This window comes from Strix uralensis, chromosome 12, assembly GCF_047716275.1.
Source record: "Strix uralensis isolate ZFMK-TIS-50842 chromosome 12, bStrUra1, whole genome shotgun sequence".
NCBI lineage: Eukaryota > Metazoa > Chordata > Aves > Strigiformes > Strigidae > Strix > Strix uralensis.
Genome location: NC_133983.1, coordinates 19,656,639 through 19,673,745, shown reverse-complemented (window position 1 = coordinate 19,673,745; position 17,107 = coordinate 19,656,639). Strand labels below are relative to the sequence as shown.

Below are 17,107 nucleotides of genomic sequence, written 5' to 3'. Positions count from 1 at the left end.
CCAGAGGACTCACTGTCAAATCCTGGAGCCAGAAAGAAAATCTGCCTCTAATTCCATTGTTTTGACACAAAACAATCAGCTTGCCAGCATGCAATTTCTTTAAGTGAAGGAAATTCAGAACTAAACACAAAGCGGTCAGGGATGCTTTCACTGCCAGCAGAAGAAATAAGTGAATTCTCAGCAACAGCAAACAAGAAAGTAGTTCAAAAATACATGAGGCTTCCCTTCTAAACAGCCATTATCTTCTTCTCAATTGAGAGTTAAAGTTCATCCTGCCTTTTACACTGTCTACCATTTGTGAAAGTTTCATGAGGATCAGTCTGTCAAAGTACCTGACTTTTGTCCATGGGCCAAATCTGGTTCTGAATAATGAAAAGCCTGAAATAACAGCCTAAACTAAGCAAAATCATCCCTATGGTAGGAATAGGGCTATTATTCCTAAAAGGATAGCCAGCATCTTATACATTTGACTCTTTCATAATTTTAAATGTTCTGAACAGGAATTTAGTTTCTAGATACTTACAACACACTCCCCTCTGGAAGTACCTTCCATATTTTGCTACCACTAGGGCTGAGCACTGCCTCGTGCAAACGATTGCCTCCGAGTATGACGGGACTGGAAACAGCAGCCTCTATACAGCAGAGAATGCTCCAGGCGTGACTGTAGCTGATGGAAGGGTACAGATGAACTAGGAGCATCTGCTCGTTCACCCACTGAATTATATATGCAAGATAGACAGGTAACAGTAGAAATCAGCATTTTATATTTTCCAACTAACAGAAAATGGTGGGATCGCTACTAAGCATGGGAACTGTACAGGAAGAAAAGAGACAAAGTATGATCCATGCTTCAAGTCAACATACACTAGCTTTTTTTTTAATATTCATAGTGGCAAAAATTATTTTCTCAGTTATATAAAAAATATTGCAAAATAATAAAAGCTATTAGAGAGGACTGTAATTTTCTAGTAGGATACTTTGAAAGCTAATCATCATAATGCAGTTCAATTTCTACTTGAGTTACTTATGACTAGAAATTTTGAAAATTACAGGAGGGGTAGATGGTAGGGTAGATAAAGAATGCAAAGTAATCCTGTCCTGAGAGTCTGTTGTAGAAGAAAGGCCTCTGTCAGTGAGCTGAAACCGCAGAGGTATTCCATTGTGCATACAAGGTAATTAAAGACTTTTAAGTTTTGCATGCACTGCCTGGAGGTTTGAGATGGAGCACCACTAGTGCACCCCCAGTCTCAGTGCCGTTGGTCAGAAGAATCCAGCCCTTATGCATCAGAGTCCACATGAGTCTATGCACAGGTTCACTTACAGCAGAGACCCTCTCGAGTGGATTTGTTTCAGGTTTATGACTCTTGACATTCCAAACACATTTGTGTTGCCAGTTTAAACTTCCGAGGATTCACTGAGAAGCAGGACTACACAGGAAAACTTTTGCTGCCCCTGGAGATCAAGGGCTGACATTGTAGAATAGTTTTAATTTACAAAATTTCTATCAATTCAAAAGACACCTAGCTTTCAAAAGGTAAGGTGCTAAGGAGCAATGGGTGGTACTTACCAATAGGCACTGAGTACCCCACCCATGCCTCTATAGGCAGGGGATCACAGCCATTAAAACAGAAGGCAAAAAATGATTGAAGTTAACTTTATTCCAAAATATGTATAATTTACAGGACTAAATTAAGTGCTTCGTTTGTGAACAAAACGTTTCAATACTTGTGAATAACTTACTAGTAGCTTTGCGTAACACTTCAGTTTCCAACAGAGGGAAATATGAAACAGTATTTTGGCACAAGGTTTTCTCTGCATGCATTAATATACTTAAAAGTTTCACAATTACTAGGACAACATTCTTTCTTTGGGATTGTCTCAGAATTTATGCTTGCTTTTGTCCACTCATCGTTAAGTTCACTGGCTTAAATAGCAAGAATTAAACATGGACATCCTTTGAAAACTCAATTTGTCCACTAGATCAAAATCCCACTGGTGATGAGAAGAAAAGTATTTTAAGGACATTTCTCAGCCTTTTTGAGATTCACTCACACATGCCTTGGGAAAGACTCACCCATGAGATTTATTACTAATCCATTCCAAATAATTACAAGTTTAAATTAGATCATAATCAGGTGTTGAGTTCTGTAAACTGAAGAAAATACAGCTGTCTTTCATATCTAGCTTTATCATAGATGCACTTGTAAATATCTGTAGATAGAAGTACTGTCAATCTAGCTCTGCATGCAAATGCTTGAAGCATGCATGTAAAGCATTAGTTATTGTGCAGTGTACAGTTCACATCATCACAAGTCATCTATTATATTCCATTGCTAGTTATGTTGACAATACTGCTGTAAAGCCAGTATATGAAAAAGAATCAGAAGTAAAGACTTTCTGCTGTTTAACTCAGCAGTTCCTTCAGGAGTTTCCACTGTGTCAGGCTGTCCAATTACATTTTTGGTGAAGTGGAAGAGTCACGCTGATACAAACATGCCCTCAACCTGGCTGCAGGGCAATGCAGAGTTGAACGATGTAGTTCCTTGATTCTGTTCATTGCATAGCAATGGGATTTTAAACAAGAAAATTCAGTCATGCTCTAAGCAGCAAATTCGTCTAGCACACATTTAAATTCACAGCAACTGTTAAAAAACAACAAAAGAAACAGAAGATGCATGTTTGCACCATGCATTGATGCTTGCTACCATGAAACAACCCTGTCCCCACAGTGTTCATATAAAGTTACTACTGGAAGTCCGCTGACAGTAGGCCTGTTCTACTAGGAACACAAGCATAGCAGCACCTTAAACCAAACGTGAATGAAAAAGCTTGCAAGGCCCAGAATGTTAACAACATTTTGGTGTGAATGTATTTGGAATAGCAAATTGTACATTAAGATCATGTTTAAAAAAACAACACACAGAAATATATTAAAGCACAGGAAACTGTACAACCTTAATGATAAAGGCAAGTGCATTTGGTTCACCTCTGAGTTGTCATTTCAGTAATGTATTCTTTTGCAAGTTGAGCACCCTGTGTTGATTCAGTATGTATGAGTCCTACTGAGTTACCCTATATTTGAAAGATTATTAAAAAAACTCTAACACCCTAATATCCCAATCCTGCCAACACTCACATCTCTACCCAGCCTCACCAAAAAAAAAAAAAAAAAAAAAAATTCAGATCTGACTAAGCGCGTGAGCATGTGTTAGCAGGATAAGGATTTAAAACAGTAGAAGGCAGACATCTTTCTTTGTTCTGTTGTTGCCTCTACACAATTAAGGTACATATGACTAACAAGGAAATTCAGCCTTTTGTTTTCAACAGAAAAAATGACTGCGTATGTGCCTTGGAATTAAAATTTTTAAGGAGTGTTAGTTACATACATTAAGTTACAGACACCGATTCAATTGTTCAAAACTAGATGAGGTCTCACAAGGCTTGTTTTACAGCTGTTTAATTTACAGCTGCAAGTATACATATATATAAGATTTCATATCTAGACATTTTCTAGACACAAGCAGCTTTGCATAGCTAAGAATACGTAGCGTTAGTAAACTCTGATTTCAGACTACCAATTTCTCTAGGCTGACATGAAGAGCTGGGGGAGGATTCCCTCCCTACCCAAAGCAGAAAGAAGTATTTACAAGTGTATTAGCAGAAACAGATGCAAATAAAGCCAAAATTAGAAGAAACATACATCTACTGTCATACAAACTTTTAGCATTGTGACAAATATGAAAGGCAACAAGACAGACCTCTCATTTTTCAGCTGTTTTGTGCTTATGCTCTCATAGAATGCATGTCCCAATTTGCTGTGTTTCATTTGTTTCGTTCTTTTATGTACTAAAGAAAAGCTCAAGTGAAACTACAAAACTACCAATTCAATTTTTGAGTAGCATTACACAGGCATCCAGATCAAGATCCAGCACTCACAGCATAACAGAATTCAGCAGGAAATGCAAAGAGTAAGTACAAGTAACATTAGTATGTCTTCCAGATAAAAATTTGTGCTAAGAGGCTATGGAGAATCTGATGTTACTTCTTGTATAGCAGTTAAAATGGCGGTAGAGGATACAAAGGAGAATAAGCAAAGTAGTAAGTCACTGCTGACCAATACTTAACAATAGAGACACTGCCTTGAAAATCAGAGACAAACTGCAGAAAAAGGGAGATAAGTATAATTTTAGTACTACCAAGAAATAGTTTGGACTGAAATTTATTTTTAAAACAATGGCCAAAATAGAAAATTAGCCATTTTAAAGAGTTTGTTCAAATGTGAAGAATCCATAATATTCAGCAGCAGTATCTCAGATCATGTTTCGTTAGGTTTACTGTGGGATTCAGCAAACTATGAAGTCCGGTTGCAGTCTTCACATTTTCACAAAAATACTTATGTATGCAGCAACATTTGTATGTCAGCAACATAGGATCCAAACCTGTTTCTGACTTTTATGAATAATTTGGAGAAGCAAATTTGTGAAGAAAGAAGTTAATTTTGGTCAGAATGAGCCATTTTCCCTAAGGCAATGCAGGCATATTTAATAATTTCCTAATACTGCACTTTCAATAAATAATTTCATGTTGTAGTACTGTGTTCACCTAATTAAAGTTCAAGCTATTTTAAACCCACTGGATGAGGGAAGGGAATGGTATTTGCATGTTCTAATAAAACACACAAAGCTCATGAGTACTTTTAATTACAAAGTACAATAAATGAGTAACGTGTACATTGTAAGATTCTGTCCACACAAACTTTTTTTTTTCTGATAGTCACTGATGTTAAGAGCTTTGGCTTACACTGTAAGAGCAATTCTCATTCCGATTTGTAAATTAGTTTTGAAGTTCTTTAAATGCTAGCTGCTCTCAGATGGCTACAATTCAAAGCCATCTGTAATTCTGCTCCTCATCACCCAAGATTCCTTCTCTTGCAGGAAAAAGACCGACTTTCTAAATTCAGAGGTAATGAACAGTTTCTCACTTCTGCCTTCTACAGCTGTGGAAAACGCAGTTTTCCCCAACCAGATTTATAGTGACTGCTCCTCTTTCATGTGTCAGTACTGACAACTTGCACATGGGAAACACAGAAGCCTATGTATGAAGAGATGTTCTCTGGTATTCCAGCCAGGGGGAAGAAAGGAGAAGGGAAAACACTTTAAAACCTGAAGAAGCAATATTACTAGAAAAATAATGCAATAGAATAAATTAACCTAATTTTGCCATTTATTTCCCACTTTCAAAGGAGGCAAGTAAATATGAATCAGTCATATCTTCAGAAGAAACAGAATTACAAGCAAGGCCTTCCTTTAATTAACATATCCCACCTTTAAGATCAGAACTCTAGGCACTGTGAAACCTGGGGGAACTTTCCCCAAAGCACAATTACTGTATCCTGGGGGGAACTGCAAGATTCCTTTCTGCAGTTTCTTCAGCTAAAGACTGGAAATATCTGAACTCGCGGCTAGAAATGTTGAAAAATTAAACAGGCAACAACAGCTGTGGTTTCAGGAGTTTTTCAGGAGGAAAATATGAGTTTCAGGGTTAATCTAAAGAGATTATTTCCAGTAAAAGTAGAGATGCTTACCATATTAGTGTGTTAACTATGGAAATTTAAAGAGTGGTAGGAAGAGAAAAAAAAAAAAAAAGGCAGTGCTCATTTTCAAAACAAGCTAGCTGCAACGGATGAGTAACTTAACTCCCACATCCTTGTTGGGGATATGAAGCACAAAACAGTGAGTCTTCAAAAACTAAGGCTTGGACACACATTTACTGATGGGCTGCCTAGTAAATATGCAGCCAATGCCTCTCCTCTCACAGTGGAGGAGTAAAGTCTGTTACAGGCCCAGGAACTTGACATGAAGGGGTATCTCTTTTCATTTAAGGTAACAGAAACTAAAACCCTCCAGGACAAAACCAGAGGCCTACATTTTGCAGGTATTATAGTAAGAGATAAAAATTAGTTAAGGCCAAATTTCAATGTACATTCACAACTGGCTTAATTTTTTTTTTTTCCATGCAAATGAAAAATACCACGAACAATGGTATGAGGGGCAAGATGAACATTAAAAATTCTAAGAGGTCATGTTTTTTCTCTGAAAAATCAGTTTGTTTGAATTTGACTGTTCTCAGGAACTGAGGGCTGCAGATCAATGTGCAAAAGCAAGACATTGCTGTTCTGAAAGGGCTCTGTGAGCTGATCTCCCAGCTCTGTTGTACGGATTCCAGTTGGTTTTGGAAGCGGAAAGTCCAGAAAGAGGAGTCTAGGTGAGTGAGTATTTTAGAGAATTTAATTTCCCATTTCTAAAGATTTCTGCTAAGGTAATAGAGGTATAAATCAGTTTGACATTTCTCAACTTATATCTTAATAAAGCTAGGAGAATTTCAGTGAAAACAAATTATTCCAGTCTTTGAGGCACACACATTGTAACATTTGCATCTTACAGACAGAAATAATTTAAGCAAATCCCTCCTGAAGATTCTAAAATGTTAGTCCCATTTATTACACTAGCTAAATGGACAACATACTAAATTTCCCTATAATTATGTATTCCAAGTTCTCTTCCTACCCTTCAAAGGGCATCAGTGCCACTCAAGAGAAAAAAAAAAAAATTAAAAAGTACTGCTTTCTACATATTTTTAATAATAAATATATTCAACAATTCAAGAGTCTGTATGTCTCTAGTGTATTGGACAGGTATGTGGAAAATACCAACTTATGCAGAAGAGCTGTGAAGGCATAAAGTAAAAGAAGACAATACAGCTTATTATGTTCATGCTGGATTTAAAATACAAGCTACTAAAAAAAGTAAACAGAAGTAGCTTACACTAATAGAATCCTCCCCCATAAGTTCAGGGAAGCATCTTAATTGGACAGGTCAGGGTTTTGGTTCAGCACACTGGAACCCTGTATGTAAGCCAGGAACAGATAGATATATAGGAGAGAGAACAACTTAAAAAAGTTCTTCTGTTTAAATGAAAGCAGTATCAGCTTTGTAAAGAAGTCTGAGGAAAAAACATAGGCACCACATAATTTTTTTTTTTAAGGTTCAAATGTATAATTAACATGTGAAAACCCCCCCTTACCCCCCATTTATACACACACAGCTTATGTAGTTACATGTTCAATAGAGTACCTTCAGCATGAAAAGTCTCTTAGGCCAACTGCTCACGATAACTACATTCAATAATGCAAAGTGGCTAACTCGGTCAAGCCATCTCTCCCACCCCAATAACTTAATTTCAAACCACAGGAAACAGTTATATTACGTAGTACTCAATGGCTGGGCTTGTCAGAGCTCTGAAACAAGGAGCACAGCTCTTCACAGGTCTGTGTTTCTACGGAACTGAACTGGGACTCCATTGTATTCCAGGCTAAGTCAGCCAGAAGAAAGTCATCCATTGCTGTCTGTGTCTCATTGCTGGTAAGGAATAAACTCCCTAGGTTCTCAAAGCAGCTATCCATAGTTTGTGTTTCAGTGCTACTGAGCTGGACTTTGCTTTCAATATTCTGAGTAGGCGTATTTTTAGTAGCTAGATATACTTCTGTCTGGGTTTCTGTATCAGATGAGTCAGTACTCATGGAGAAACTAGACTGCTTCAGAATACTTCCTAAAGGCAGATGGGTATTACTGTCCAAAAAGAAATTCAAGTCTGTCTGCGTCTGTGTATCAAACATCTCCAAACCTAAGAAGTTAGAATTTCCTCGGCAGCTATATGATTGAGTGGCACTGTCTGAAAATAAGAAATCAGTCTGAGTTTCAATGTCCAATGACTCCAAAACTGGCTCAGAGTTTAGGGTACCAAGCTCACTCTCTTCAGTCTGAGTTTGGATATTGGATGCTGAAAAGAACTCTTCGATGTCAAAGTCTATTCCCGTGCTCTGTGATGGACCAGATGGCAGATGCGTGTCAGCATTAGAACTTGTCTCGGACAAAAGGCCACGATTATCCAGTGTCTGGCCAGACATGTTTCCTGAAAAGATGTTTTCCAGATCACTTAGTAGGTCCATTGTCTGGGTTTGATTATCCATTGTATTTTGAGGTGGAAGTATATTAGTCTGTGTATTGAAGCTGATAAGGGATTCAGACTTCACCGTATCTTGATTCAGGCTCTTACAAGTACTCCTTTGCAGCAAGGTTTGATCTATATTTGCAGGCATTAAATTGTTTTCTGGAAGTTCAATGTGAGTAGAAACATTATATGATGAATGAACATTGTCAAAGATATCACCGCACATTACAGCCTGGTCCATTTGCACTCTTCCATCAAGAGAGTCCTGTGTCCTACTGGTCTGAGTCTCTCTAGAAATGCCACACGTTGGAAAACAAACCTGACTGAAAGCGTCAGTCTGAGCAGCTATGGATGAAGTCAGTTTGGAAGCAGGCAGCAGCGTCTGTGTTTGCACACTGATGGGTAACGAAACCTGTGAACTGAATGACAGGTCTGTCTGAGAGCAAGAGGATACAGAAGAATTGGGAGTCCAGGCTGCAGCTGGTACAAAGTTCTGTGAAATACAAGATAAGTCAGTCTGTATATTTATTGAAGAAATTTTATTCTTGTGACAAACATTCCCCAGCTCTTGCCCTGTGTTATTCGATGTAAACTTATCCAGCTCAACTTGTACACCAGTACTTACTGGTTCATGATCACCAGAATTTGTCACTTTTGAAACAGGCATACTATCTTTAAATACAAGTGTTTCTGCCTCCAGTGCTGGAATCAGAATTCCTATAGATTGAGGCAATAAATGAACAGTACTTACAACTGAACCTTGATTATCAACAGCCACTACAGCAGGTTTGACAGAAGAGTCTGTTGCAGATACATATATAGGCAAGTGAGCAAGCTGCATCACTGGAAGTTTAACCAAAGCCACCTTGGGCTTTGGTAAAAGCATCTTCGGTGTACTTCTTGGCTGCATTTGGTTTGTGAAGTTAGAACTGCAGGAGCCTTCAAGAGAGGCCACTAGTTTCACTTCAGAGGACTCCAGTTCCTGAGTGCCAGGATTATTATTGCGTGTACTGATGAATGCTTCATTTGCTTTCTCTGCCAGCTGCTGATTATGTACGGAGGTTTCCATTTTCCTTTTCTTACTAGGAGGATCCCTGTGAACGAGATCAATAATTTATACTCCTTTCAAGCACAAAACATCTGCCTTCCATTCTTTTGAGTCACTGCATTGAAAATATAAACTGAAGTCACAGATAAGGTTGGATACGAGAAGACAACTAATCCTGATTAAAACATAAAAAGACTCCACAAACTTCAGTTTTTTAGAATTTCATCCCTCACTCTCCCACTTAAAGAAAAAGGGTTCTCTCTTTTATGGAGACCTCTTTCTAAATGGAGGTGAAGTTTAGACAGTTTCTTCCCCCTTGTACATTAAGCACTCTTTTTTGAACATTTGAACATTTGAACATTTGAAGATGTTTAATTTGTTACTTTGATGCTAACCCAGACTGAGCATTGAAGGGACAGTGCAAAATTAGTGTCCAGGTAAAGATTTCTCATGGAAACTGAAGATACACTCCTTCACACAAAACTTAGTTTTGCAGCAGTTGAATCTCAAAGACAGACAGGCTAGGCCTCAGGAAACAGATCACCCTTTATGAAATATATGTACACAGTATGACAACTATAAATCTAAACATGCATATATAGGCATTTAAAAAAAAATAATCCACTAACACTTGCAAAGACGACTAGACTATAAAATAAACTGAACTGTATTCCACACCACAGTTACCACCTATAAATATTTCCAAATCATCTCTACTCTCACAGAACTGTAAAAGCAGGTGCAACAAGAACTGCTAGTGTTTATGCCATGCAGTGCAGTTTTATCAGTACTTCTTGTTTTATGTGTGGAAATCTGATCTTATTGATCAGACAATCATCGTTGCCTTCAACAAAACAGAAACTACTAAAAGCAACAGAACAAAGAAACTGCAAACTGCTTTACAGCTAAAACAATGGGAGTCTATTTCCAATTTAATCAACAGAAAGGAGACAAAAAGCTAGTACATGGGAGACAGAGGACCTGGTGATGAATGTAGGCATCGTTACTTAACTGCTTCACTTTTACCTGTGTTCTGCAGGAATTTCATGGCCAGTTCTGTAAATATGAGACAGTAATGCTGTTCTGCTGGCATAAGGGCACCCACAAGTACACTGGAAAGTCTTGCCACAGACCTCTATGTGCCGTTTCAAATACCATTCTGTACCATAGGAGTTACTACATTTATCACATTTGTGCTTCTTTTCTGCATGCATTTTCATAAAGTGCTAGAATACACAATGAAAAGTATATTAGCCTTCAGCTAAGACAAAAAAAAAAGAAAATAATCTTTAGGGGAGACATTAATATTTACTTTTTTTTTGTTGTTAAATAGCCTTGAGTAGAATTAAATTTTTTTTAAGTCTCATTAGGAATAAGTTACAAGCTTAAAGAAATCAACAAAAAGAATTTAAAGTTTGCAAATCTGCTTGTGCTATTTGCATCTTAAAACACAGATAAACATTTATGTGTCCTAATGCTACTGGAAGTTTTCTATGGACATTAACAAAACTATAGCTCAATCTTGCCAAAGAGCGTAGTAAGTGTATGTTGCAACACGTGCACACTCCTGAAAATCTACAACTGAGCAAACAGTCTCAATTCAAACAGGTCACCTTCAGAGCAAACACCAAGGGGTAGCTACTCATCTCCTAAGGTCTCCCCAGCTTAGCACAGGTAACCAACAGCAGAAGAGTGCTTTTTTCACTCATTCATGCCAAAACAAGTCTTACATGTTTTCTTAAACAGGTAAATAGTAAACAAATGCATTTTGATACTAAAGCAGAGAAAAACTCTTAATTCTTGACCATCTGAAAAAGCAGTTTAAAAGCATCAGCCACATTTTAAACCCTTATTGGTTGCTACTGTCATTTTTTTTCCCTCTTTGATCTTTCTCCATCTTTTTAATTTGTAGAAAGGGGCTATCTTCTAGTTTAGCAGAACATACTGGCATCTGCCTAATCAAAAGGTTCAAGTCTGCTAACATCAACATGCAAATTCATTAACCATATGCCCATGTGGAGTTTCTGCATACAACTTCTGGATATATGCTGAGAGGCTTTGCTCATATTGGAATGCAAAAGTGCACACTCTGGAGTAGAGACAGTCAGGACTAAATCAGTATAAAAATACCGTAGGAAATAGGAATACCTGTTTTACAAGAGAAAATTGGGAAAATGGTCTGTTTGGTCCTCTAGGGCAGCCTTCAATAGGGCAGCAGTAGAATTTCTGTGAAGTTTTCAAACCCTTCCTTATTGGTGCATTAATTTTTCCATCCTGAAAAAGAACCAATTGAGAAGTTGACAATTCTACAGGTTTGTGTATTAAAGACAATATTCAAAATACACATCAACTTTAGCTCACTAAGTTTACACACCTCCATGAGCGGAAGGCACTTTCCCAAGTGATTTTAAAGTTCAAATGGAGTTTTCCACCTATGTGGATTCTACTGTGCAAACATACCATCAAAATTACCAAGTGAAATTACAAGCTCTACAGAGTAGTGGTACTGTACTATTTACTTTTACCAAAGTACTTGCTGCCCCAAGCCAATTATAATTGCCTTTTGTGTTATTTGAGCAAAACCCCTTTCCCTACAGATACTACACCACACTTCCCATTCAATGTGGTTTTACTTGTTAGTAGCACAGGCTACTTGAAGCTCCATTAAAATTAGCCACACACTGTAACAGAACACTTCCCTGACGCTGGAATGCTGTTGGCACTACTTAGACTTTACTTGTAATAAAATGAAAAATGCCAAGCACACTCTGCCACTTAATTCAGATCATAAACCAAATCTCACTTAAGTCTATGAAACTAACAACTGGTATGCTAATTCTGAACCTCCAAACCTTAAATGACAGGCATACCTGCACCTTCCATGTGATCTGCCTCACTCACACGTAAACAGAAGCAAGCAACATAACTTGCTCAGAGGACCTCAAAATACATATGAAAAGGACACACTGGTGGGATTGTCCAGATTGTTCAACCACATAGAACCTATTCCTATTGAGGACATAGCCATGGAAACCAGACAAGACATATCCCCCTAGACATACCCTGTCTGAAAGAGTCTTGGTGGAAACACCAAGTATCTGTGTCTAAGAAAAAATTAAAAGTGAACTATTAAAAATCTGACACCCGGAGTAGCTGTGAGTCTCCTTACATCCTGAGACTGAGCAGGAGGCCAACCAAGTCCCCAGAGCCAGTTACTGGAGCATGCCCTGTTTTGAGCTCTGCACCTGATTTTCCTTGGCATGACGGCAGTGACAGTAAGCACAGTAAGTGACAGAATGTTGATTTTACACCAGTCACTCCCTAACCTTCTTAGGGCAGATCTCTAGCTGCTTTGTGTTTACACAGGTTAGACCAAACATAAATGTAGATACAAAGTGCAACAGTCCTCCCCCGTGAAGGAAACAAAGTATGTACCACGGCTGCCAAAACACAAAGGGGTTCACTGCTCACCCTCCTGCTTCTTACCTAGCTACAGTTGGGCACAGCCCAACAACTCTGTTCTGAGCTACTAGTGCCTGGCTTTTGAAGTATTCATTTGCACTTCAGGAATACTATGAAGCAGATGAGTGGGACACTTCAATCATTTTGTTTTTCCTCAAATCATCTCTCAGTCGAAGATACTCTGTGTAAAATGTAGTCCCTTCAAGCAATATTTCAGTTACATTTCCACACACTCAACACCGCTACTTGCTGACACTGCCGCAAGTTCGTTAATGACATACCATACGCAAAGAAGCAAAGTTTAGAGCCTCTGGACCAAAATGATCAGCTGCCATTTCAACTAGAAAACCTGGAATAATTCTCTAAAAAGGGAGTTTTAACCTTCTAAGCATCTCTATGTGCAGCAGTTTTCCCCATGGACAAACCATTCATAAACAGGCCTGTTTTATCTCTGCTGAATAATTACTGTGATTATTTTTGCACCTCCTAGAGCCACTGCCCAAACCAGAAATATGACTCAAAGAAATCTAGTTGTTCCAGCCCCACTACCCCCAATTACACTTTTTAACCCTGAGTCTACCCTGAAACACTTTGACCAGATGCCAGTCTCAAAGTCTTCAGGAGAAAAAAATAAATGCCTTTAAGTCAAAGCTATGTTTGGTCCCTGGGAGTTACTTATTTGTAAGTAAGAAGTTATTCAAAGTGTGTTGTATTTAATGTCACAACCCAACAAATGCCAGATCAACATGGGAAAAATGTTCAGGCACTTAACAGGTGAACCACAGTCAGGTTATTTAAAACTACCTAAGTACAAAGGTACAGAATAACACCAAGTGTTTAAAAGCTATAAAAACATGAGAAGACATTTTTTAACAGCTGGAACATAGACTTTCAAGGCACAGATCACAGGCAAGTTGAGAGATACTCCACACATATAAGTAACCCTATCCAGACAGTAATCTTGTTTTGACCATCTTCAAAGTCCTCCTGGCTCTAAATGGTTAATCTTACATATCAAAAACCTGTCTGGCCAGTCATATTTCAGCAGTTCTCACAAGTCTTTTCCTTGTATGTCTGATTTTACTCCCCATGTTTCTATAATAGCCACCCACCACAATTACTGGTAGATATTTGTTAAATTAACTTCTCACAACGCAGACACTTGTATTGTAGGGAATACTGACATTTGGACCAGGCTTGTGGCAACAACACAGAAACTGGGAAGTAACAATCCTCACTACTGATTTAGTCAAGGTGAACTTAGTGACATCTTGCTTTCCTGCACAGAAAGGCTTACTCCAAAGGATTAATTTAAAACAGTAAGTTAGACTGTAGCCAATTATTTAAAACTTTTTTGCAGCAGCAGCAGATCATGCATTTCTTTACTAAATAGCAGAGAGAAGTGCATTTATTCTTATTATAAAAACTATTGTGGTAGTTCAATTTGGGTAACACACCCCAAGGGTAAGCTACCCTTTCCAGTCCACCACTGACTACAGCCTCCCTGCTATCATAGGAATCCACAGAATCTTCTCCTTTCAGGAACTCCTCTAGCTTCATTTTTAAACTACACAGAAGTCTTCCCCTTCCACCCATAAAATAATACAGACAAAAGAAATTTTAAAAATTTCAAGTCTAATATATTAAAGTGCCAGTTTATACCCACTGTTCTCATTTTTTATTGGCTTATTTGAGCTAAGGAGCCAGAAACAAACATTTATATATCAACACTTCATCATATCTTCTTCTGTTAGGACAAAGAAGCCAAATTCTTCTAATTTCCCTTTGTCAGACACACTTGCCATTCATCACCCTTAGCAGCCCTTTTCTACACCTCTTCTGGGTTCATTTTAGCTTATTTGAATCAGATTCCTACCCTACAACAGTGACAGAGAATATCCTTCTGACATATTTTAGGACTGCCCTTCTCACAGCAGCATTACCCTAAATGCTCATACACATATGACTAAATAGCTTTTGCAAGTGTTTCTCATCTCAGTTATTTGTTACAAACTAGGGCTGATCAAATGTTTTTGTTATCACTTCACAAGACTATAACCTTGTACTACTGCACTTGATTCTGTTTTTACAGGATAATCTTGCTGTCCTATGTAAACATCCTTCCTCTGCAGCAACAATACCTCACAGTTTTTGGTATCAGAAGATCCTATTGCTGCTATTTTTATTAATGAAAATTAACCAAGTCAGCCTCCCTTCTCTTCAGCACTACTATGTTTTCTCCTTCCCCAATAGCTTCTTACAATCTCATTTGTAAAGTTGCCTCTTCACTAATTCCTCATGTTTCACTTAAAATGCAATCCACTGAATTCTTTTTGTCTGGGGAATCAGTTATCTCTTAAAAGGAAATACTAATACTAAAATACTAGACCAAGTTCATCTCTTCCTGGAGAAACAGAGTAACACACACCTAGATCTGTATCTTTTTGCCTTCATATCTTTATCCTTTCATTCAAGATGCATTCTCAAGCTGTCCATAATACTGAAGACATTTTCCAATATCATTTTACTCTCAATTACAATGCCCCTGGAATAAGTCAGATGTTCCTGAAAAATCTGCATCCATCCATGTTTCAGTATGTATCCAAGCTATCACAAGATTTAGTAATTAGGTGTATGAAATATTATTCTACAAGGCACCAACACCTAATAGCTACCGAGGCAGTTGGTGAGAAAGCAGCATTTCCTCACCCATCACACCCCAAACATGAGTTATACAACCCACTAGCTGCAGTCCTCGCTGACTGCTGCGTACGCTCAGAGCACAAGCTCACAACCAAAACAACTATCTGCTGGACCTGACTGAACGTTTCCAACTTCTGTTGTACCTCCACGCATAGGAGATACAATACGTAACACACACAGAAGTTGCCAGCGCACATTAAGAGATGAAATAATCAGAGATAGGAGATTGCAAGTATGCTTGAGCCTGTTTCCTTTTGTTCATCACAAACGATCATCCGTAACACGCGCTTGATTCTGTAATTAGCCATTTCACAAAACAAGTATGTTTATTGTTTGCCCACTGGGGCTGCATTTTCAGGATGCAGCTATGAATGCTGTGCTTGAAGTTTTCCAGGAATAGGATTTGTCCTCACACACTTGGCATTATGATTTTGCGAAAAGTAAGGATATCTTTCTGAAAGTCCCACACTCAAAGATATGCTGCTGAACTGTGGCTCTCCTCCCCCCCGAACATGCTGCCGTTTTCTCAGGAGTACTATGGTAATGAGGGCTTGTTTCCAAAATGGCATCCATCTAGGTTTTTTTTGGCTCACAGACATTTTTAAAAAACAAACAAAAACCCCAGCATAACAGCACTCGGCGTTTGGATTACGGTGGCTTGCCAACTGCTCAGGGTAGGAAACGCAGTATGTTTGCATAGCACCTCACAAGTGGGGCTATAATGTCTTACTGCAGAAAGATAAGCAATAAGCAAATGAAATAACAGAAACTGAGTCCTGGAGAACTTTTAACTGCCTTAGTTATGTTTAACACGGGTACAAAATTGGTTATTTTCTATGAGTGATTTCAGTGGAATTCTCAGTACGACTGGTCGGACCGTGCACACGCACACACTCGTGTATTTATACATACACTCGCACACGCTTTTCACGTGGGGGCGATTCGGACCAGAGACAACGAGAAACGCCTGGTAATGCCCACCTGGAATAGCCCCCCATCAGTCATACTCCGCTCCACAAAGTACACCGCAGCACAGCAAGCGCTGCAGACGCGGCCCCCGGCCGCCCCCGGCCCCCCCCTCCCAGGCCCCAAGGGGCTTCGCCTTCCCGCCGAGCGGGAGCGGATCCCCCCACCCGCGGGGGCTCGGGGCGACTCCTCGCAGCGGGGCAGGGACCGGGGCAGGAGGCCCAGGCGGCAGGGCCTGACGGGCGAGGCCGGCCCTCGGGCAGGGCCCTGCGGTGGCCCCGGGGACTTCGGCCCGGAGCGGAAGAAGGAGCTGCGCCATTACAGAGCCCCGTAGACCAAGGTGAGGGGTGAGAGGTGAGGGGCGGGGCACCCCCCCACCCCCCCGGCTCCCGCGGGGCTGAGCAGGAGGGGGGCGGCGGGGCCGGCCTCGCCTCACCGCGCGGCGGGCCCGAGTCGGGGCAGCGGCGGTACCTGGACCGGGTGGGCCTTGCTCAGGTGCATGTTGAGGGCCGGGCTGTTGGGCAGCACCTTGCCGCAGCCGGGCACCGTGCACAGGATGTTGGTCCTCACTTGGGACAGCTCTGTCACCGAGGGCCGCACCAGCTCGCCGGCGGGCGGCAGGTCCCCCACGGGCACAGGCGCCGGCGCCGGGGGCCGCCCCAACCCCCCGCCACGCCGCCCGGCTGCTGCCGCCGCCGCCATGTTGCTGTCAGCTGCTCGGCCCCCCCACTTCCGGGGGCGGCCGCCAATAGTCATTGCCGCTCTTGAATATTCAGCAGGCGCGCGGCCCGGCCCCGCCCCCCGACGTCAGCGTCCCGCTGCGAGCTGCGGCGGCGGCCGGGGCGCTGGGGGGGAGGCGGGGGAAGGAAAGGGTGAAAGCTTCCACGGGGGGGGGAAAAAAAAAAAAAAAAAGAGAGA

General features: G+C 40.3%; 1 protein-coding gene and 1 long non-coding RNA gene across 2 annotated transcripts; one reads left to right on the top strand and one right to left on the bottom strand.

Moving 5' to 3' along the window:
- Positions 1–1,640: 1,640 nt before the first annotated feature.
- ATMIN (ATM interactor) lies at positions 1,641–16,896 on the bottom strand. The gene is made up of 4 exons (XM_074881282.1): positions 16,661–16,896; positions 11,207–11,332; positions 10,085–10,284; positions 1,641–9,104 (listed from the first exon to the last, which is right to left on the bottom strand). The coding sequence occupies exons 1-4, from the start codon at positions 16,889–16,891 to the stop codon at positions 7,274–7,276; spliced, it is 2,388 nt and encodes a 795-aa protein (XP_074737383.1). The 5' UTR covers positions 16,892–16,896; the 3' UTR covers positions 1,641–7,273.
- On the top strand, positions 3,931–9,262 carry LOC141948611 (uncharacterized). Its single transcript, XR_012630515.1, has 4 exons — positions 3,931–3,968; positions 4,935–4,962; positions 6,130–6,264; positions 9,097–9,262. It is a non-coding gene; the product is annotated as an uncharacterized LOC141948611 (long non-coding RNA).
- Positions 16,897–17,107: the final 211 nt, after the last annotated feature.

Bases quoted from the DNA above. Each gene is read 5' to 3' on its own strand.
- ATMIN (XM_074881282.1), bottom strand. From the start codon at position 16,891: ATGGCGGCGGCGGCAGCAGCCGGGCGGCGTGGCGGGGGGTTGGGGCGG. The intron at 11,333-16,660 runs GTACCGCCGCTG...GTTCTTTTTCAG, and splicing joins GCAAGGCCCACCCGGTCCAG to GATGGAAAAATTAATGCACC. The intron at 9,105-10,084 runs GTAAAAGTGAAG...TCTCGTTCACAG, and splicing joins GAAATTCCTGCAGAACACAG to GGATCCTCCTAGTAAGAAAA.